Source organism: Schistocerca nitens, chromosome 1 (assembly GCF_023898315.1).
Source record: "Schistocerca nitens isolate TAMUIC-IGC-003100 chromosome 1, iqSchNite1.1, whole genome shotgun sequence".
Taxonomy (NCBI): domain Eukaryota; kingdom Metazoa; phylum Arthropoda; class Insecta; order Orthoptera; family Acrididae; genus Schistocerca; species Schistocerca nitens.
In genome coordinates this window covers 389,956,549-389,980,298 of record NC_064614.1, presented here as the reverse complement: position 1 = coordinate 389,980,298, position 23,750 = coordinate 389,956,549, and the positions used below count along the sequence as shown (strand labels likewise).

The 23,750-nt window shown below is 38.1% G+C and overlaps 1 protein-coding gene across 1 annotated transcript in view; it reads left to right on the top strand.

Moving 5' to 3' along the window:
• LOC126235808 (dynein assembly factor with WDR repeat domains 1-like) overlaps positions 1-23,750 on the top strand; it is a 73,248-nt gene that overhangs the window by 26,913 nt on the left and 22,585 nt on the right. Inside the window, exon 6 of the mRNA XM_049944647.1 lies at positions 21,660-21,789. Within this exon, the coding sequence (XP_049800604.1) occupies positions 21,660-21,789 (130 nt within the window). The remainder of the gene's footprint in view (positions 1-21,659; positions 21,790-23,750) is intronic.

The following is a 23,750-nucleotide window of genomic DNA, read 5'->3' as shown; positions in this document are numbered from 1 at the left end:
ACAGGCATTACCAGACATTAAAAAAACTCAGATGGACGATTCAGAATGAAAGAAGAGAAATTCTGAACAAGGGCTTAAGGCTTCTCCGTGACAATGCCCATCCCAATATCACCCATCAAACCATGAATCTTCTGAAACAGTTTGGGGTGATAACATCACCTCTCCCCCCTTTAGTCTGAACTTAGCACCCTGTGACTGCCACTTGTTTTCCAAGTTGAAAAAACACTTGATCGGAAGGTGCTTCAGTGACGAAGACAAAGTGAAAGATGAGGTCCGACGCTTCTTCAGTTGCATGGTGGCGGGCTGATGTGACATGATCATACAAAAACTGTTACATCATTTACAAAAATCAAAATGGCAGTTATGTGGAAAAATAGAAAAAAAGTTCAAGCTTCAAAACTATGTATAATTTGTTATAAATAAACATTTCTTTATAGTTTTTTTTTTTTAAATTGGAGACCTTACTTTTGGGGTCACCCTCGTACATTTAATTTTGGATTCTGTGCTGTGCACTCTGATCTGCAGCTTCCACAGTGTCATGGTTGTGGTTCTGCTTTGCTTTGTTTCGGGTGAGGGTGTGGCATCCCGCTGGTGCCATGTCATGAAATTACAATGACTGATCATCTTGATGCTTTGCAGTGTAATTGAAATGCCTGATGATGATATTATATGTGTAACCTACAATTAGGCTGTAAATGTCACGGGTTCTTCTTAAATGTCTTATAATCTTTATTATGCCACGTACTGTTGTTTCTGAGTTGTTTGCTTGAAATATACATATTGTGTATTCCATATGTGCCACATACCCATGTTTAAATTACAGCAGCTGGATGGGTGACATACTGAAACCCTTTCACAAACCTTTAGTGTCATTAATAGGTTCTGATAATGTTGAACCTCATTTAATCTGTACCACATTACCTCTGTACAATTCAATAATAATTTGTAAAAGGTGATCATCCATACCTGTATGTTTCATAACTTTCCACAGCTTATATCTAGGAACTGTATCCTAAGCTTTTGCTAAATCCACAAAGGCAATGTGTATCTCCATCCCTACTGCCATAAATTTCTCCATTAGTTGTTGTAAAATAAATAGGTCATCTGTATGTGATCTGTTCTGCCTAAACCCGCTGTGGTCTTCCCCAATATGGTGGCCAACAATTTGTCTAATTTTTTCAAACATTATCTTGCCAAATAAGCAGCTCATTGTGCAGTTGACACTAATGACTCTATAGCAGTTTGTGTCTTTTCTATTCCATTTCTTGAAAATAGAAACCATATATGACATTTTCCATTCTGAGGGAATTTCAATCCTTTTACAACAGTTGTTCATCAGGCAGGTTATTTTATTTATTTATTTATTTATTTTTCCAGATATCTTCCTCCAACCTTTAATAATTCAACAGGAATGTTTCCTGGACCAGGTGATAGGCTATTCTTCATTTTAATTAATGCACAATTCACTTCCTCTATTGCAATGCTTATATTTTGATCAGTTACCTCCATCTTCTCTTTATTTCCTTGCGTGTAATATGGCCTATCTTCAGTTAAAAGGTCTGCATAATGCTTTTACCATTCCTTTAAGGGAATTAGGTTGTCCACTGCTTTGTTTACTTGTATTTCCTTCATACTGGTAATTGTTCTTCACACTTCTGTTGTTTCTAATCCACCTATTAGACTCTCAATTTCAATAAGTTTCTGTTCCCACATCTCATTCTTTTCTAATTTAATTCTGTTTCTTAATTTGTAATTTGTTGTCTGGTAGTTTTGCCTGTCCTGAAGTGATTTAGTTGATAACCATTTTTTGTAGAGATTTTTCTTTTCCCTAATCAACATCTTCAGGTCTTCAGACATCCATGGAGGATCCCATTTACCTAGACTCTTACTCTCTGCCCCTAGTACCTCTAGAGAAATTTTTGTAAGTGCTTTTTTTAATATTTTCATATTCTACTTCAACATTGTCATCTTCTGGAATCGCTTTTAGCTCATTTTCTAATCTACGTTGAAATAAATCCTTGATGCTGAACTGCTTCAGGAGAAAGAGCTTATACCTTGCCTGCTCTAATTTCTCATGATTGCTGTGGTCAGCCACTTGTCCAGTTATTGATGGTTTTCTCTGAAATGGGTATGTCAACTTTGCTAAAACTAAGTAGTGATCAGATACACAGCTGGCTCCCCGCTTGACTCTACAGCCTTGAACTATCATTTTTGGCCATTGCTTGGTAATTATGTAATCAATTATTGATTTCTGCTGTAAGGATGGTCTCTCCCATGTATATTTGTGGTTTTTTTTATGTGAATAGTGTGTGTTCAGAATTTTCAAGTCATATTGGTTACAGAATTCTACAAGATTTTCTCCAGAACTATTAATGACATTTTCTCCATATCTTCCTACTACTGCATCATTTACTTGTGAGCCAACCCTCACATTAAAATCTCATGCTGTTATTACTTCTTGGTGCTTTTTGACTTGGTTGAGTAGATGGTCTAATTTCTGGTAGAAATGGTCTTTGATTTGTTGTGCCGCATTGTCGTTTGGTGCATACACCCCTATTATAACTGTTTCAATGCCATATAACTTGATGGTAATAGCGACAATTCTTTCACATATACATGCATAGTCCTTGATGTAAGCACTCAGAGCTTTGTTAATTAGAATGGAAACGCTTGCTTTTGCTCATTTATGTTTATCGACTCCAGACCAAAAATGGATGATTTCTCATTCCCTTGTCCCTTCTTTTTTGTTTCTGACAGAATAATTATGTCCACCTTCAGTGACTAATTTCATTTTCTAATTCAGTGTGTTTATTTGTCAGGCTTTGTATGTTCCATGTACCAACTCTCAATGTCTTTTTCCTTGCCAATAATTGTCCTAAAGAATTTCTATCCGATTTCTGAGGCTCCGTTTCAGATTCTAGAGCTCGTAGAAGTTTTTTATGGTTAATGGGGTGCTGGCCCATTGAGCCAGTCCCAACTTGGAGGACCAGGGTTTACTCCTCTAGGAGGGTTGGCTTCACCACATCTATAGAGACCCCACTTCCCTAGGTGGGACACATTTCAGCTGGCTCCTCTGTTGAGGCCTGTCTGACTCGGGTGACACTGCCAGTAGCTACGCTACCACTGACATTGCTCTCAACTTCGCTGGAACATGCAAACCCTCCCATCCAGTACTGAAGGTACCTTCGATAAGGTAATGTCCCTTGGGAGACATGAGATGATGATAAAATTATTTTGGCAGTCAAAACAAGTTTGATGAAGAAAGCTGGGATCTCTTTACATTCTCTCTTGTTTTGCCATCTGTCTCCTTAAATTCATTTTATTTTCATTTTTGCCTAATTACCATTAATATACATGAGTATAATCTGAATTTCCATAAAAGAGAAAGGTTGGCCCTCAATCTTAAGAAATATAGCACCACGTCTAATGTTTTTTTGCTTAGTTTTGTGTATGTAATTAATTTCCTAATTTATTTTGAGAAGAAATAAATACTTTGAGGTTCGCCGATGACATTGTAATTCTGTCAGAGACAGCAAAGGACTTGGAAGAGCAGTTGAACGGAATGGACAGTGTCTTGAAAGGAGGGTATAAGGTGAACATCAACAAAAGCAAAACGAGGATAATGGAATGTAGTCGAATTAAGTTGGGTGATGCTGAGGGTATTAGATTAGGAAATGAGACACTTAAAGTAGTAAAGGAGTTTTGCTATTTGGGGAGCAAAATAACTGATGATGGTCGAAGTAGAGAGGATATAAAATGTAGACTGGCAATGGCAAGGAAAGCGTTTCTGAAGAAGAAAAATTTGTTAACATCGCGTATAGATTTAAATGTCAGGAAGTCGTTTCTGAAAGTATTTGTATGGAGTGTAGCCATGTATGGAAGTGAAACGTGGACGATAAATAGTTTAGACAAGAAGAGAATAGAAGCTTTCAAAATGTGGTGCTACAGAAGAATGCTGAAGATTAGATGGGTAGATCACATAACTAATGAGGAGGTATTGAATAGAATTGGGGAGAAGAGGAGCTTGTGGCACAACTTGACTAGAAGAAGGGATCGGTTGGTAGGACATGTTCTGAGACATCGAGGGATCACCAATTTAGTATTGGAGGGCAGCGTGGTGGGTAAAATTCGTAGAGGGAGACCAAGAGATGAATACACTAAGCAGATTCAGAAGGATGTAGGCTGCAGTAGGTACTGGGAGATGAAAAAGCTTGCACAGGATAGAGTAGCATGGAGAGCTGCATCAAACCAGTCTCAGGACTGAAGACCACAAAAACAACAATTTATTTTGATCATCCCTAGTTAATACCTTTTGTTATAGAGTGGGATCAGCAATTGTTTCATGACTTACATTCTATTGTTGACTTATAAACAAATGTAAGTTCTTTAATAATTATAAGCGTTTGGAAGGAGAACTACTAGGATTCTTAAAGTATTTATTTGGCTCTATTTGAAAACATATTAGCAAAGCCAGCCCTTAATTAATTCCAAAATAATTACCAGGTTTGTCAAGAGCATTGTTTGTATAACTATATCTGTTAATTTCATATTTAAACAAATAATTCGTCCTAACTTTTGTGATGGAAGGAATTTTTTGATGTATTCACTTAATTGAATGAGTTATGTTTTAATTGTAATTTCTGTAACTTAAACATCAAACAATATATAGTTTCAGTGCCTATTATTGCGAGGATATGTAAAGGACTGTTTTTTGTTCCCAAAACAGTCAGGCCACGGCCGATTTTCAGGCGGGAAATATGTATTGGTTAGAGTAACAACAATGCATCAACTTAACGGTGGAAGAAGTGTAACACAAATAGGCCGTGTGTTAGAACAATTAATGACAATGTCTGTTTATCTGTTTAATTTATTTGAAAAATAGTGTCACACATACCGTATTATTCTGCAAGGTGCTGGCTTTCAAATAAAAAATATGAGTTGATGTCGGTAGCACTCAACTACATACCCTCAGACTCAGAGTTGAAATATTAAAAGTTTTGGCTGATTTTGTTGTCTACGGGCTGGGATACGCAGTTGCCGCATTACAAGTCAAATACTACTGAGTCTACAGTATACAATATGAACATACACATGAACGGAATGGTCGAAGGTTCTTATTACTCAGCAATTGCGAATTTTTAAAGCAACATAGCAATTTATAAATGAAAGATTGCAATTAAATAAAATCTGCAGGTACTATCTTAACAACTTTAAATGATGAGTATGATAGTAGAAGTACTTTTGAGAATGTGGTATATTTCTGCAAACACTTATTGGTGTCAATGGTCCAGCAATAAAATAAAATATAAGTTGAATAAATGGAAACAATAGATTCCAATTTCACGTAATTAGTTATGAATGACAACATAGCTCGTGAGATATTCACTTCTAAACGTATACTACGTCTTCACTGTAGACACCACGGAAATCTCACACGTTCACAAGTCAGCACTCCGAAGCAAACTGCTCCACACTCTCCAAGTCTTTCCTGTGACCATACGTCTGTCATGTCGTCGCATCCAGCAACTCCTCTCCTGTCGTTCTCTCCCTCGCACCGTACTGTCCGCACACAAAACGATCCTCCTTCCCCACTTCCATACAGTCTTTCCACATGTCCTTTTTGGAACGATCGCAGTGATTGGCAAGAGTGTTCCCACCCTGTCTCCAAGCCAACGTACACTCACAAACATATTGAAACACGTATAAAATACTGGATTTACATTCAAATATCTTGAAATTAAATAAATATTCCTATGGCTGGAACATAAACACTCTCTAACACACATTATTAAATACATCAACAAATCAAATAAACATATATCAAAGGAATAGCAAGCAAAAGTAGGCCAGTAGCCTAATGTCTCTGTGCTTTCTAAAACACAGTAAATATTTGACCAATTTCTTCATGAATAGGATACATTGGATATAAACAAAGACATAGATGAAAAAATATATTTATAAGCATGCTGCTACCTTTTTTTTGAGTAACTGTGGAGTACTTATGGCCAGATGCGATCGATAGTAATCGGTCACTTTGACCTCCAATAACACAGGTATTCTTCTAGTTACATGTCTGTAATTCATACCAATTTAGATTTACACTGATAGTTTTCTAAAGACACGTCGATTGACAAAATCGGATGAACCGTTTCAATTTTGGAAATACGTTGCTGTGTGTTACTTGTATAATTTACAGTCAGATACTAAATTTTAAACTTACAAGGTATTGAAAATCTTATTACACCATCAGAATCGTCGTGCAAATAATGGAAATGTACATGTTTCTTTTTGAGGTATGATGATTCATCTGGCTACTATCAATTTCTGTACTAACTGTGAAATGTCTGCCATGATGGTTTTACAATGTCCACCATCTTTGGCACTTTCGGCATACAAGTCTCTTTCATCAATACAGCATCACCGTGAAATTCCCAGCGATGTGGCCGATGGACTACGCGCTGGGGCTACCCCTCATGCTCAGCATCACATGGTTGCTGCCGGGCCACGGCCCGCCAAGAGGCCCCGCATGGCCACGCCAAACCTGACGTTAGAATATATCATTCCCAGCAAATTTATTCCCATTACTTTTACTTAAATCTCTCACAAATATATGCTTCTGCCATTCACGCCTGCTTTTATTGAAAGAGCCACCTATATAGCCTTCCTCTTTAACATACTCTATATTACATATTTGTTGCCTTTCTCCAAACCTATCAACATTTCTGCCATTACCATTATCTCCAGTACTTTTCATTGCCTATTTAGATTGCCATCCTCGGACCTGAGATGTGGTGAACATCAGTTTCCCGACTGGCTGTTATGCAATTGCACTTTGCACAAATTTCCCCCATCAAATCTGCATTCTTTACTCAGAACCTGTTGAAAGTTATCACTCCTGTTTGTTCTCCGACCATTCTGCTCATTCCAGCTACTGTCTCCCTGAGAATTCCTTTGATTTCTCTCACAATTATTATTTTGGTGGTGATTATGTGGATTTCCATTTTGATAACTACCACCCGTTTTGCTCTGAGGTTTGAACTTCAAAGCCCTCTTTAATTTTTCTACAAATTCTAGAAATTCGTCCATGGGATCTCATGAACTATGGACAAGATCCCTCTCCAATCACCTTTTTAACATGGTGATTTCTGTTAAAACCCCCGACGGATGTTTCAAATGCATAAGCTTGCCAAGTTCGCTCTTGCAAAAATCTCTAATATTCCCGTTACCATACCTGTAACTCGGCCCGTTTAAAAATTCATTTTGGATCCGTATCTGTTTTGCCTCACTCCAAAATATTCAAAAAGAACTTTTCAATCTTTGTACGATTCACATGAACTACAGTTAATGACTGTGGGTCGCCATCCAAATGCCATTTACCATATTTTATTTTCGCTTCGTCCGACATGCCATGAACAAAGGCGTCCCTACATGCAGCCAAGAAATTTACTGAGTGATTTCTTCTGTCATCTGTGTAACATTTCAACATTTCACAGATCTGGTATTTGCCCAAGGGATATTTAGAACCATCGTGGCCTGTTGGGAGGCTAACGAATTTAAATCACTTTTTATCTGTTGCATTTGTTTTTTAAATTCATTGTCACTAGTGATACTAGACTCTATTTTATCTTTATTTTGCCCATTTCTTTCTTCCCATCACCTACATGATTGGCAATGTCACTAATTGCTAAATGTATATCGCTTTTATGAGCATCTTGCGCTTTTATACTGTCGCTTACCTTGCCCCCAAGTTCCATCTGTATCTTATCCATTTTTTCCCCAAGATCTTTTTCCACTGATTCGATTTTATATTTTACTATTACAACTTCATGTGTAATTTTCCCCATATCCACTTGGACACATTTTAATTCATCATCAATTGCTTTTTCAAGGTTACCCATAATTTTTTCAACTTCCTCTTTCACATCGGAACCTATTTCAGTTCGCATTGTACCCATGTCTGTCCGAATTGTGCTGATATTGTTTGCCATTGTATTCATATTATTTCCCAATCCCTTGATCATTTGCATTAGCTGATACATCATATCTCCCCCACATTCATTCCCCTTGTGTGAATTCCTACTAGTTACACTTTTACACTCTGATTTCGGACTGACCGGCTTATTTCTGTTTTCAGAATCACACATACTAGGTGACTGTTTTATATTCGCAAGATCTATAAGTGGAGCTTGAACTTCAGACTCAAAAACTATCTTACTATTTGCCCATCTGATCTGAGATGGTTCCCTCTGCCATGGTGCTGCTGTCGGTTGTAGTGGAAGTTGACATTGAAGACTGCCCTGGAGTACTCGAAGACACTGCTGTCGTATTGCTGTTGATCTGCGCCCACCACTGGAGAAGATTGCCTGACGTAAATGTAGTTGCTGCCAGTTACCGTGTGTTCCTGCTGTCTTCGATACCACTGTCCGTTAAATGCGCTAACCGCTACTATTCCTTGCTCTCAGCTTATTTAGACTCTGAGCCCCAACGCAAATTGCCTTTAATGTGATAGATAAGGACCTCTATCGATAGCATGTGTTAGTTGTGGAATTTACTGTGTAATTTCACCGTTTCCAGAAACCTATTTGCAGATAAAACCGATCTCACACTGTGTTTTGTGAGAAGTTCACTTTACAGAAATCTCTAATGGTTTTACAAATGTTTCCACACTTCACATAGTACCCTAAATAACAGAGGACAAAGGAATTACCACTTTGCAGGACACAAATCCCAGATGAGCCCCCAGTTGTGGGCTTTCAAATAAAAAATTTGAGGTGATATGTTGTGGCCCTCAACTATGTACGCTCAGGCTCAGAGTTAAAATTTTAAAAGTTTTGCCTGGTGTCATTGTCTAGGGGCTGGGATACATAGTTGCCGCATTACAAGCCAAATACTGCTGAGTCTACAGTATACAATATGAATACACACATGAATCAAATGGTCGAAAGTTCCTATCACTCAGAAATTGTGAATTTTTAAAGCAACATAGTAATTTATAAATGAAATATTGCAATTAAATAAAATCTGCAGGTACTGTCTTAATGACTTTAAATGATGAGTACGATAGTAGAAGTATTTGATATTTGTGTCCATTCAATGTGCCAACAACAAAATATGGGCCAATGAATTTGTTTCTCACGATGCCACACCATATGTTAACCAAACAAGGACACTGATGTCAGTTTTTCATAAACAGTGGGGATTGTCTACCCTCCAGTAATGCATGTTATGCTGGTTAATGCTACCATGGTTTGTGAATATAGACTTATCGGAAAATAATACCTTGGCAAAGAACATAGGGGTCATTCGCACTTGTGGAAGTGCTCATTCACAGAACAAAACCTCATTATGGAAATCAGCACCATGACATTGTTGGTGCAGTGACACATGGTATGGTAATACTTATAATGAAGCAGTATTGGGACAATACTATCTACAGACGTAGCAGAATCACGATGTATTTGCCACGCACTTGTCCATGGATTGTGGCGCATTGTCGTTAGTGCAGCTATTTCATTAGCTTCTCCTGTAACAAGTCTGCTTCATTCCCTTTTGCTGATCTGTACACTGCCATCAGACATAAAGGCATTCACAACCTTGTAAAAGAATGAATGAGAGAAAGTTTTCTCTGAAAAACACTCAGCATTCTCCCTAAATCAGGATTGTTTCATTTTTTTTCTTCTGTGGTTGGAACATTTATCATCCAATTGCATGTTTGTTCTCTAAGTAACAGGCTGGAGTGCAGGCAATAAACACTGTGCAAGTATCTTAATTTTTAGAGCCGCTATCTGTTCTATGTCTGCACAATATGTGAGATCCAATTGCAGTGTAGTGCCTGTTATGATATGTCGTAGTTTGCTACATGGCCATGATGGCACGTCTAGTATTCCCTTGTTCAATAAGTCAGGCAAATACAAAGTTGTGAATGGGGTTTCCAATTAGGAGTTATGAAACACTGGCCTGCCCTACTCTCATAGCGTGGAGGTGGGGTCCTGAGTGCCATTGGATATTCAAGGGCCATTGAGTAGCATGTTGTAAATTATGATTGCATACCCATTTCTATTCCTCTGATTACAGTGCCATATGTGGTGAAACATAGAAAATACTTCAGACAAAATATATGTAGATTTTGCCTTAAACTCATAATCATCAATAAAAAATGGGAGATTCCATTGAAGATTTTGAAGCTACCTTCTGCCACCCATGCATGAGTTGGGGTGGTGTTGTTAAGAGTGGTATCATTGGATATGCCCCTCTGAGGCAAACAAACTGGAAGTATAACTTTTTTTTAATCTGATGTGTAGTTTTCGAGAGATTTCAATGTCTTCAATAAAATGTACACCCTGTATGTATAGACTTTATCCGAAATTAATGTAGAAAATGAGAGGGCTGCTAGAGTAGACCATAACAAGCAAATTTCACATAGCAACACATGTCTGCATCCCCTTGCGTATGGCGCTAGGTGTCATTGAACAGCATCGTACGCTGGCATGAGGGTAGGCACGCAACATGCCATCCGAGCTGTCATGGGAGCAGGTTTACAGGGCAATGTTTTCACTGTATTTTGTGGCATCATGGTAAATGAGAGGTAGGGGTGAAGTTTTATAACGTGTGTTTGGAAACAGTTACAAAAAGTGCTCAAAATTATGTCCTTTTGCTTGAATGCACACTGTGCAACGATGCTTGAGTGACACAGAACATTCCTGGTGAACTGGAAATTGCATAGGACTCTGCATTAATGCATGCTATCAACTCTTCATCAGTCTCAGTGGGTGTTTCAGACAACAGATTTCAGGTGGCCCCAGAAAAGAAAAATCAGTGGGCATTAAGTTGTGAGAAGATGCAGGCTATGCCACCAGCCCACTGCGGCCTATCCATTTCTCACCAAAGGTTTCATCCAAATGCATTTGCACTGCATGTGCAAAGTGCACAGGTGCACCATGATATTAGTATCACATTTGCTGTTGCCTTTTGAGTGGAAAATTTTCCAACAACTCTGGAAGAGTTTCTCTTTAAAAAGATTAAATATCTGTTTGTGTTCAGTCGCTCTGCAAACATGTATGGAGAGACCAGATTATCATCTACAAAGCCAGTCCAAATGTTGACAATGAAGTGATCTTGATGACCATGAACAAAGACGGTGTGAGATCTTTCCCATTGTGTTTGTTGAACATATCCTCTCATGTAAAGGATGCCTCATCTGTAAAAAGTACACGGTTCAGGAAGTCCAGTTGAAGGGGACACCTTTGTAAAAACAACTGACAGAATTCAGTTCAATGTGGAAAATCATGTGGGTTAAGGGTATCAACCTTCTGAAGGTGGTAGGGGTCAAATCATCTTCATACCACACATGCCATATTATGGAATATCTTATACCTATTTCCCATGCAACACACTGTGAGCTTGTTGAGGGTGTGTTTTGTTTTCCAGCAGAGCTTATGCCTCTTCTTCAAGTCCTGGTGTACACACTGTGTGTTGATGACTGCATCCATCAGGCATTAGCACCTGTAACACAAAATGAGTATGCCAGGTTTTGAAGTAGGCCTTAAATAAACATGTGCCACTATGAGAATGTGCTAAAGGAAAATGTATTTTAAGCAAACGTGTCTCTTGTAGGGACCTGTGGATGGCAGTAAATGTGCATGGAGCTGGCATTCAATGATTTGGAAACTGCCAAATGTTCAGACATTGGGTAGCATGAGCATTTCCATATGCTGCTCCATAGGCACAGTGCATGTCTGCCATTTTCTCTCAAGAATAGCACTCCAGTTGCTGTCCTCTCCACACAATAACAAGCACAAGAATTTCCCCGTTTGATGACAAACTGACACAGGGCAAAACAGACTCCACAGTGTGCACAGGTGCTGCTGTCTATGCATCACCTATCAAACATGCATTGGCAGAGGTAAAAGCATTTTCACATCCTAGTATGAGGCGGAAAACCTGTAGTGTTGTCCTGCCAGGAAAATCCACAATTATATTGACTTCCACATTTGTAAATAAAGGTCATAAAACTTCAACCTGATGTCTTTTTACCCTTGATGTCAGAAATACATTAAAATCATTGCTCTGCAGACCTGCTAACATGATGGCTCAGATGGCGTGTTGGGTGCCTACCCTCATGGTGGCACACGGTGCTGTTCAACGATGGCTAGTGCCGTATGCTAAGGGATATGGATAAGGGTTGCTATGTGAAATGCACTTGTTATGGCCCACTCTGCCAGCACTCTCATTTTATATGTTCATTTCAGATACACTCTGTGTGGTGTACAGAGGTACATAGCAGCTTCTAATATAGAAGAGAACTGTTGATGATGATGACGATAGTGACATAAGAGGAATATAATGGAAAATGGGATACAAATAAAAAAATTAATGATACAGACATACATACACTATTGATCACTGAATTACATTAGTTGATGTTAAAGGGAGAGAAAGAATCCTGATTCAAACAATAGAAATGAATCACAAGACCCCTCTGATAATACACCTGGGTTTTTTGATTAAATGTAATCGTTTGCAAACTGTTGTATTATTTACATACTCCACTGTTTTGTTATTGATCAACTTGATTATTAATTTGTAATAAATTTTTTGCATGAACTCTTTAACTGAGTGAAAACTATTTTTTAATAAATATGCTTCAAGATGTATTTTAAATTTACACAGGTCCTTCAAGTTTTAATTAATTTTGGCAGTTTGTTGTATAGCTTGATTCCTTGGTAAAATATAGTGGTTTGGGTCTTAACTTTATTATTTTTACCTGCTTACAAGCATCTGCTGTATCTGGTTTGGTAATTATGTATGGAGCTGTTTGCTGCATATTGCTCAGTGTTTTTCTGTATAAAAACTGTAGTGTGAAAGACGCATTCACCTTAAACTCTCAGAATACCCCAATTTCTTAAAACACTGAATGCAGTGGGCCCTTTTGCCACCTGCTAATTATTCTGGTGGCCTGTTTTGCACTTTAATATATTTTCCACATTCTTGGTGTTTGAACCCCAAAATATTTTGTCATAACTGATGTTAGAATGTGTGTGTACAAAGTATGTGTTGTTCTCAGGCACGAGCTGTGGTTAATATTCATAGGGTGTAGTATTCTCTGTTAATTCCAATTTTTCTGATATGTTTATCCCATTTTAAATGCTGATCAACATATAAATCTAAAATTTTTGTACTATTACCTGTGGTCTCATTTTGTATTTCATGTGTTGTTGTCTTAGGTATTTTATTTACTTAGATGTTCATGTTGGGGGTTTTTCCTGGCAAGAGAACTGAACGAGATGAAATCAGCCTTGTGAGGCTAACTATATGTGTCACTTCAGCAACTTATCTGTTTTTAAAACCAGTGACACCCGGTTTTCCCCAGACAGTCACCCATTCAAGCACTAGCTGGCCCCAGCATTTCTTAACTTTGGTGATTGGGTGGGAATTGGTGTTACCAAAATGGCAAGACCATTGGCAACCGAGGACATAATTAACTGAGTAGTACTGGCAGTTGGTGGCAATAGGATCATTCTACAGTCAGCTTGAAGTGCCAGTTCTCTAAATTTTCTCAATAGCATTTCCCAAGGGCAACATTGCCTTCCCTCCAGGAATGCCCATTTGAGTTCATGAAGCATCTCTGTAATACTTGCATGTTGATTGAACCAACCAGTAACAAATCTAGCAGTGCACCTCTAATTTAATTCAATGTCTTCCGTTAATGTGTACCTGGTGATCCCAAACACTTAAGAATGTGTCGCATTAGTGTTTTTATTTATTTTATTTTACATGTCTAGTTATTTTACATCTATGGTCACAAACTTTTGTCATCAGACTACTGGTTTCGGTCTATACTGGCCGTCTTCAGATCTGCAGCAAAATATGAGAAAACATAAATACACTAGCAGATTGTCTACAGCTTAAGACAATAAAATAGATCATAATGAAAAGTAATACTGACATACATTCACATTTGTGCATTTTTAAGTATGAAGAGGCATACCTGTTTTATAAAAACATGTCCTAATGTGCTGCAGCCATAGTGGCATTGTCAAATGCAGTACATTAGGACAGGTACACCTCTTCATACTTAAAGTAAGATTTTATTGTTTCAAGCTATAGACAAACTGCTAGTGTATTTATGTTTTCCCATATTTTGCTGCAGATCTGAAGATGGTCATTAGAGACTGAAACCAGTAGTCTGACGACAAAAATTTGTGACCACAGATGTAAAGTAAATGAAATTCAAGTCTCTGTTTAATTCTCGACCATGCTGCAGCTTGTGAAACAGCTAAGATTTTTGAATTCATGTGGTAGCTTATTGAAATTGAATGCAGCAGTATACTGCACACCTTTCTGAACAAGAGTCAAGGAAGTGCAATCCAAATGCAGATTGGATTTTGGCCTAGTGTTAACTGAGTGAAAGCTACTAATTTTTGAGAATAAACTGCTATTGTTAACAAGAAATGACAATAAAGAATATATACATTGAGAAGCCAATGTCAGAATACCTGACTAATGAACAGGGATTGACAAAAGGTTTGCAAACTTGCACCACTTATATTGCCCAAACTGCCCATTTCTGAGCCAAAAATATCCTTTGAGAATGGGAAGAGTTACCCCAAAATATAATACCATATTTCGTAAGCAAATGAAAATAAGCAAAGTAGACTACTTTTCATATTGAATTATCGTTTACTTCAGATACTGTTTAAATAGTAAAAATGGTAGCATTAAGTCTTTGAACAATATCCTGAATTTGTTCTTTCCATGTCAGTTTACTATCTATCTGAAGACCTAGAAATTTGAACTGTTTAGTTTCACTAAGCATATGCCATTTCTGTGAAAATAAAACATTGGGTTTTGTTAAATTGGAGTCTTACTGTGAGTTAGCATTAGTTTATTTTCTGCAAGCCATGGACTTATGCCAAAAACTGCATATATCCAATTTAAATGCCATGATTTGCTAAATATTTCAGAGCTTTCTACTTTGTGTTTCAGCCAGCTCTTGCCACCAAGAATAAATTGAGCATGACAAATTTCTTGGAAGACAGTACACTGGGATCTTTGTTACGAATACTTTGAGATTTTACTGATAAAATTTTGACACTCAAAGTGTGTTTACTCTGAATATGGTCTGCTTTTACTATCTGTGTGTTGAGTACCTATCGGAGTACTTCAAACTACAGCCTAGCCTAAAAATCCACATGTGCACTCCACAAATACTCTGGTACCCAAATAATGGCTTCCTTTGTGTAGTGCAACCCTGACCTACCAAGAGGAGTCCTGCAACTTTCTACCTGATAACATACGTCCAGAAACTTGATACCCCATACTATTGTACTTTTCATAATAATCATAGATGTGATACTGATCCAAATACTGTGTCTACCTGACTGCTCTGATACAAAGCTTGCAATAAATCATTTGAGAAAAGTTTGGGGTTGGTTGTACATGATCAAAGTTTTCAATATTCTTGCTGGCCGGCCTAGAGGAAGTTATTCTGTTCAAGATATCTCATTACGTCTGAAATCAGAATATGTTCTAAGATTCTACAACAAATCAATGTTAAGGATATGGGATGGCAGATTTGTGGATCACTTCTGCTACCCTTCTTGTAAATGGATGTGAATTGTGCTTTCTTCCAACTAGTGGGCACAGTTTTTTGTTTGATCTACAGTAATTTACAGTTAAGAGAGGGGCTAACCCAACTGCAAATTCAGTATAGCATCTGACAGAGATTCCATCAGGCCCTGAAGCTTTGTTCAATTTTAATAATTTCAACTAGTTTTCAACACCACTAACATTAACATCTATCACACTCATATTTTCAGTGGTACTAATATTAAACCGGGACATTTCTCCTGCATTTTCTTTTGGAAGGGAACATTTTAAAACAGAATTCAGCATTTCTCTTTTGCTTTGCTACCTTCAGTTTCAGTTCCTGTCTCATCCACAAATGACCGAACACTAACTCTGGTGCCACTAACAGCCTTTACACATTGCCAGAATTTCTCTGAGCTTTGTGAAAGATCATTTGACAATATAGCCTTGTGCTTTGTTTTACACCTCTTATGCAATGGGCTCCATTTCTTTAGAAGTTTATTTACAGTGACTATAGACCATGGAGGGTCCCTATCATTATTAACTGTTCCACTGGGCACATACTATTCAGTGCATGGTCAAGTATTTTTTTAAAGTTGAGCTCTAGTTCCTCTACATGCTCCTGTCCTGTGCTAAAAGTTTGAAGTTCCTCATAGAGATATGACACTACTGCTTTTTTATCCAGTTAACTGAATGCATATGTAAAATAAGGAAAAGGCAACTGCTCATGTATAGCACATAGCAGAAAAGAGCATCCACACTAGCTTTTGAGTGCTACCTCTTTTTCCAGCAATAGTACACACATTCAAACACACGACGACACAGACACCCAAACACACACTCCGTGGCCACAGCAAGACTAATTTTCTCTCTCTCTGTCTGAACAACTCTGTAATGCCCAATGGTACTGACCATCCGCTGTGTCATCCTGAGCCCATAGGCATCACTGGATGTGAAAGGGGAAAGGCATGTTGTCAGCACACCACTCTCCTGGCCATTCTCAGTTTTTGTGACTGGAGCCACTACTTCTCAGTCAAGTAGCTCCTCAATTGGCCTCAGAAGGACTGAGTGCACCCCACTTGTGACAGCACTTGACAGATGCAGGTGTTGAGCCATCCATTTTCTAGCCTAGCCCAACAGTGCTTAACTTTGGTGATCTAATGGGAACCGGCAAAACCACTACCAAAAGTAATTATTGACACTCAGTTATTGAAAGCAGTTCCCTGAGCTGATGGAGATGAGGAGGGTGTAGGGGAGAACTGAAGGTTGGGGCAACAGGTAAGAGGCAGGTCTTTGGACAGACGACTTTGTGGCTGTACAAGAAGATGAAAACATTAACATTACAGAGGGCACAACAAGAGATGTAAGAAGAGGGAGATGGGGGCAGGGCGTAACTGAAGGAGGAAGAGGAGAGGGGGGGATAAGAGAAAGTTGCAAGTGAAAAGGGGGAAAAGGAGGGGGGAGAGAAGGGAGAGGGGTTGAAAAGGGGGAGAGGAGAAAGAGAGGGACAGGGACAGGGAGAGGTTGAGGGAGAGGGAGAGGGAGAGGGAGAGGGAGAGGGAGAGTGAGAGGGAGGGAGGGAGGGAGGGAGGGAGGGAGAGAGAGAGAGAGAGAGAGAGAGAGAGAGAGAATGCCCATGGGGGGGGGGGGTGAGGAAGAGTGGTGGAAGAAGGTAGTGAGTGCATGGTCTGGATGGAGAAGGTGTGGTGTGTACATAAGAGAGAAATGAAAAGGGAAGATGGGTCAGATGGAACAGGTTAGCAGAACTTTAGGCCAGGGAGACTGTAAGAGTGGAGGGTGTGTTGGAGAGACTATTACAATCTGCATAGTTCTGAATAGCTTGTGCTGGAAGGGAGTACCCAAACAGCCTGCAGAGTGAAGCAGCTGTTGACATCATTTGTGTTGTTATATGCAGCATATTTGGCAACTGGCTGGTCAAGTTTGCAGTTTGCCACTGTTTTGCGGTGGCCATTCATGTGATCAGACAGTTGGTTACTTGTCATGCCTACATAAAATGCCGTTCCGTAATAGCAGCATAGCTGATATATAACATGGCTACTTTCATAAGTGGCCCTGCCTTTTATTGGGTAGGAAATGCATGTGACTAGATGGCAGTAGGAGGTGGTGGCTGGGTGTATGGGACAGGTCTTACACCTGGGCTCACTACAAGAGAATGACCCATGGGATGCAGGATTGGGAGTAGGACTAGATTAGGGATGGACAGAGATATTCTGTAGGTTGGGTGGGTGTCAGAACACTACTTTGTGGGATGTAGGTAAGATTTTGTGTAGAATATCCCCCACCTCAGATCATTGAAGCCCTGATGGACAATGTGGTTGAGATTGTCAAGATCAGAGTGCTGGTTGGTGGCTGTTTAACAGGTTTACTGGTGTCAGACAAGTAAATGGCATGGGAGACTTGTTTATGGATGAGCTGGATAATACATTGTCTGTGAGTAAAGGCTTTGGTAAGTTTATCAGCATATTTTGACATCTCCTACTTTCCACTGCAGATGCAGCATCCACAGATGGCAAGGCTATAAGGAAGAGAGTTTTTGACATGGAGTATGTGAAAGCTGTTAGTGTGGAGGTACTGTTGGTGGTTTGATGTGCTTGACCTGGACTGACATGTTTTTGGATCAATGTGAGAGGTGGAGATTAATGTCTAGGAAGGTGGTCAGTGAGTTGAGAAGGACTAGGAGAAATAGATTTGGGGTGGGTGTTGAGGTTATGGAGGAAAGATCAAAGATAGTCCTTGCTGTGAGTCCAGGTCATGAAAATTTCATCAGTGAATCATGCCTACGTGCCTTCTCCCACCAATCTTCCTCTCTTGCCATCACTTCATGTGATCATTCTCCCTCTCCCTCCCCCACTCTATCCTCTCCTTTTACCTCTTTTCAACCCCTCTCCCTTCTCTCTCCCCTTCCTTTCTCCCACTTGATCTTCTCCTTTCTCTTCTCCCCCCCCCCTCCCTGTTTATCCTCTCAGTCCCCCTCACCTTCTTCCTACGTCTCTCATTGTACCCTCTGTACTTTTTTCATCTTCTCGTGCAACTGCAAAATCATCCATCCAAAGACCTGTTTCTTTCCCTTGACCTCCTCCTTGTGTCCTTCCCTACCCATCCCCACCTCCATCAACTCAGGCAACTGTTTTCAGTAATCAAGTATCCATAATTAGTCTTGCCATGGCCACAGGAGTGTGCATTTGGGTGTCAGTATTGTTGTGTGTGTGAATGTGCGTATCACTGCTGGAAAAAGAGATAGTGCCTGAAAACTGGTGTGAATGTTGTTTTCTGTTATGTGTTACTGTGCTTCATGCATCGATCTGTTGTAGGTGAGAGGTTGCCTTTCTCTTATTTTATGTATTGCTCCATCCAGGAATTTCCATTATTGTTACTGAACATTATATCTTTCTACTTGTTTCTATTGCCCTTTTTTTTGTACTTTAATAACTATTGTTGCCTCAACCACGTCATGGTTTCTGATACCAGTTTTGATGTAGACATCCACAGACAGGTTAAGTATGCTTTTTTGCTATTAGTTTTAATATATTTCCATCATGAGTGGGGTTCTGAACTATCTGTCCTAAGTAGTCTTCAGAGAAGGCATTTAGTAATATTTCACAGGATTTCTTGTCATACCTACCTCTAACAAAACTGTAACTTTTCCCAATTGGTTGTTGTATGATTAAAGTCTTCACCAGTCATTACAATTTGATTGGAGAAGTTGTGTACAAGCAAACTGAGGTTTTCTCTAAAGTTTTTGGTTACATCAGAAGGAACCGATTACAATTTTATACCCACTCCTGGTAATTAATCTTGCCCACATAGTCTCACATGCAGCTTCTACTTGTGTCTCAGTGGATTTTAATGTCTTGTCTATTGTGACAAATACATCACATTTCCCATTCGCCCTGCTTTTGATATACAATTAAATTTTCCCAAAACCTCAATGCTGTCAACTTCAGTTTTTAACAGCTTTCTGTACCTAGTATAACAAAAACTTGTCTACTTTTCATGAACATTTCAAACTCACCAACAGTGGTCATCTGGGGTAGTGTGTTATTGCTGAACACAATGCAGTGCCGTCATCAGCAGTCCATGCTTCCCAGCCAAGGCACAACTGAAACACAGCCATTTGCGTTGTGGGGTTAATGGCAACCTGATTATTGGATGGTAATTCTCTAGCTCGGCTGCTGCTAGCCTCTGACCAAAGGTGTGGAATGACACAGAATGTTGCAAGGAGTCCATTACTTGTTCTTGGATGGGAAATGAAGATGTGGAGGGATTACAATGTGGTTGGTGCATGGTGCAGTGATCCTCTCTTATGTGTGTTGTGGTGGTCAGCTCTGGTTGACTGGAACCTTGACAACGAGCATGCTTGCCCTCATGTAACTGAACATCGGGTCATTGTCATATCCAAGTGCCCCAAAAATCTGGATATAGCATGTTTTGACTAGCTGGCCAAATGGATACCCACAATCAGATCCTTCTCAAACTCTGTCAGGCACTGACAATGTTGTTTCACATGATTACATGGCGTCTCTATGACCTCCACAGTGATCACTCAACATGTGATGCTGTTCCTATCCATTATATACCCTACCAGTTCTGGTAACAACATTAAACATCAGCAACAATAACACACACTGGTGACCATTCTGCCTGTGACAGAGAATTTAAACTTAAATCATTTACTTAACCACTGATGATGTGTAAGTGGACGAAGTTAGTTGCTTCACCTTTTTTGTCAGGCACTGTGTGAGACATCATGGACCACTGGAATATTGTATTGTATAATGTTATCAGAATACTCACACTTTGGCTTTTTATGAAACTTTATTTACATACTATAAATTAATCTTATTTTTTGCTACATAAGCAATGTAAAATGATGGTCCCATACGGAAGTAACCAAAATCTGATGGGGGTCATTGTTTTCATACAGAACAGCACAGCACACAGTGCGAGCTGACAATAGGCATAAAAATAAAGCGCTGGTAAGATTTATGTCAGTTAGTAAATGTTAGAAACATTTGCAATTTTTTTTTTTTCTTGCTACAGCTATTACTTGAGTCGCCCATCCCAAATTACATGTTGAGAGTCTGCCAAAAGGATCTAGTGAATGTGCTACTGATTCATTGATGTACATTGTTGCCACTGCCTCAGTGCTTAAGCTACATTTCATAAGATTTGACACATTTGTTAGAAGTTTGTCACATTATTACAAATTTAAAAAAATTATATAACATAATGATTAGTTTTAATATTGTTTGGCTGACAATGTGCTTAGTATTACATTGTGAAATAATAAGTACGTAGTGTGTGCAGTGACTGGTAGTTAGAGATGAATGGACAGTGTAGCACTACCCTTTTATATTATTAAATGACTTTTTGCAATACAGTACAATGGTATTTTACAACAAGGATGCATTGAATGTAGTTCTGCTGGTCTTGTACTCAGCAGGATGGCTAACGTTATTTAAGTTTCAATGGCTTCAGTAAATTACTGGAGGCAAATGCTGGGATGGTTCCTACTATTAGGCCACATCCGACTACCTGTTCTACCTTTGTCAACTAGACCTGTTGGTATGTAATGGCCTGCACATATGAAATATGTTCTATTTTGTTTGTTTTTAAACCATAACATGATGGCATGACCAATATCCATATAAAACTGATCCACAGATGAATAAAACAATGACATTTGCTTCATTCCTCATGGCTCTCTTCCATGATGGGACTTGCAGAACTTGATGAATGAATTAATGTAAAATTACAAGGAGAGAGAATGGTTTGTATTATTAACTTCAGGAGGCAACATTCCAGTTCTGTCAACAGACACATTTGAATATAATTTGTGCCTCCTTCACATCCTTTCAAAATCCATTCCTCTTTCCTCCCTGAGGAAAGAATCAACAGTTCAAAACCTGGGTATAGTTTTCTCTACTTTTAAATATGTCTATTGGCAGTACTGAATGTTTGCCTGTTGTCATATTCTAATTTTACAGTTTTTCCAAGTGATGAATTCTCCTTTTGATACATGAATAAATGAACTGTTTTCACTGTTTTAGGGCAGGAAGTTTCTGTTCTTGAGGGTCATACAGGAGAAGTTATAGCCTTACAGTTCAACAATGATGGACGCCAGCTACTTACAGGTTCTTTTGACAACTCACTCAAACTGTGGGATGCCAGAACAGAAAAGTAAGGCAATTTTTGTAGTTTAAAAGAATAAGCTTTGTTTATAGGTAAAAGACTTATGTTGTTTATATCAGATTTTATTAATATTTACATTTATATAAGCATAGTTCTCATTCTAATTATGCATTTATTAGGATGATATAGAGATATTTTATTTCTTTGTGTTATAACTTGATATGTGCATGGAATCAGTTAATACATGACTACATTGTTTTACAGACTCAGTTATTTTGATGTAATGTGGACAGACTTTTGACATTTAATTAGAATGATCTTCCACTTACTTTTTTAAAATTTCTTCAGTATAAGTTTTTGATTGAGTGAGATGGCACAGCAGATAAGACATTGGACTTACATCAAGGAGAATAGTAGTTCATATTCCACCCAGACATCCAAACTTAAGTTTTCCTTAGTTTCCTTTAATCATAAATGGGATGTTAGGATAGATTCCTTTAGAAAAAAGTAAGAACTATTTTCCCCTCCAAAGAAACTTGTCATTATCTCTAATGATCTCATTGTAAATGGGATATTAAACCTTAATCCTTTTCATTCAATGAAAATCACAACTATATCATCTGGTAAGCTTTTAAATGGACATTGTTACCACTAATGGTCTGTTTCTCTTTTTCTCTGCTGTAACTTCTTTCACTGCTGTCACTATTGTTATAATTTCATATGTCCTCCAACAGAGTGTATTACTACATCTATCTGTAACAGTCATAAAACACTAAGACCATTACATCTAATGACGGTGAATGATTTCCTTCTGAGTTTTACAGCAATTATACTTTCAATATAAACTTCATTTATTGCCCTATAGCATGTGATAAAACTGAAATTTAATATACAGTAATGATAAACACTCTTTCAGTGTGGTAATATTTCAATAATTGTTTTTGTGGGTTGAAATACTGTTCTATGTAACTATCAGAGAGTTGCTTTGATTTTGGTCTATCATTTACTTCTCAGTAAAGTAATTTATCATTAATTTTATGTATTGTTCTTTCTCTAACAGCGTGTCTATTTCAGTGCAAAATTTAGGTATTAATCAGCATGACACAATAAAATTTACATCAGACACCTTGAAAAGAATTACATTCACCATGACTAGGAAAGAGACAGGATCTCAACTACATTTTTTGTTAATTTCTTGTAGTAATGGTCACATTATCTATACATTTTTTAAATGATATCATGTTTGTTTTAAGCTGTGACTGATTTTTAATTCATTATTGAAATTTTGGGATATCTGCCATTTTCAAGCATAAGACTTGGTCTCATATTATGTCATAGAAATAGGGTAAAAATAACATTCTTGTAGGATTTTGTTACTCTTGATGGTAATATAGTCATTGGTTAATAATAATAATAATAATAATAATAATAATAATAATAATTTTATTGCCTTTAAGCCATTACAGCAATAGACAAAGTCATACATATAATACAATACAGTACAGTACATGCTATAGAAGGACAGAATTGTTAAGAACTTTACAGTTTAATATCACAGGTCATGAAATCCTTTACATTGTAGAATGGGTTTACAACTAACCAGTCATAAAGTGTTTGTTTGTATTGTTGCTCTGGTAAATTTTGTATACCTTGTGGAAGTTTGTTAAATAATTTGTGGCCCATAAGTTCATAACTGTTAACTGATTTTGACAGTCTGTGGTAGGGCGTATAGATAGAGCTGTTTGTCCTAGTGCTGTAACAATGTATATTTGCCCTGCATTTTACTTTACGTAAGTTCTTTTTTGTGTAGATTAAAACATAATAAATATATAGGTTTATTACTGTCATGATTTTTTGTTGAGTAAACAAAGGTTTACAATGAGCCTTGTATGGTGAGCCTGTAATTATCCTAATAGCTTTCTTTTGCAGCAATAGTATATCATGCACACAAGTGGAGTTTCCCCATAAAATAATGCCATAGGATATGATGCTTTGGAAAAATGAGTAGT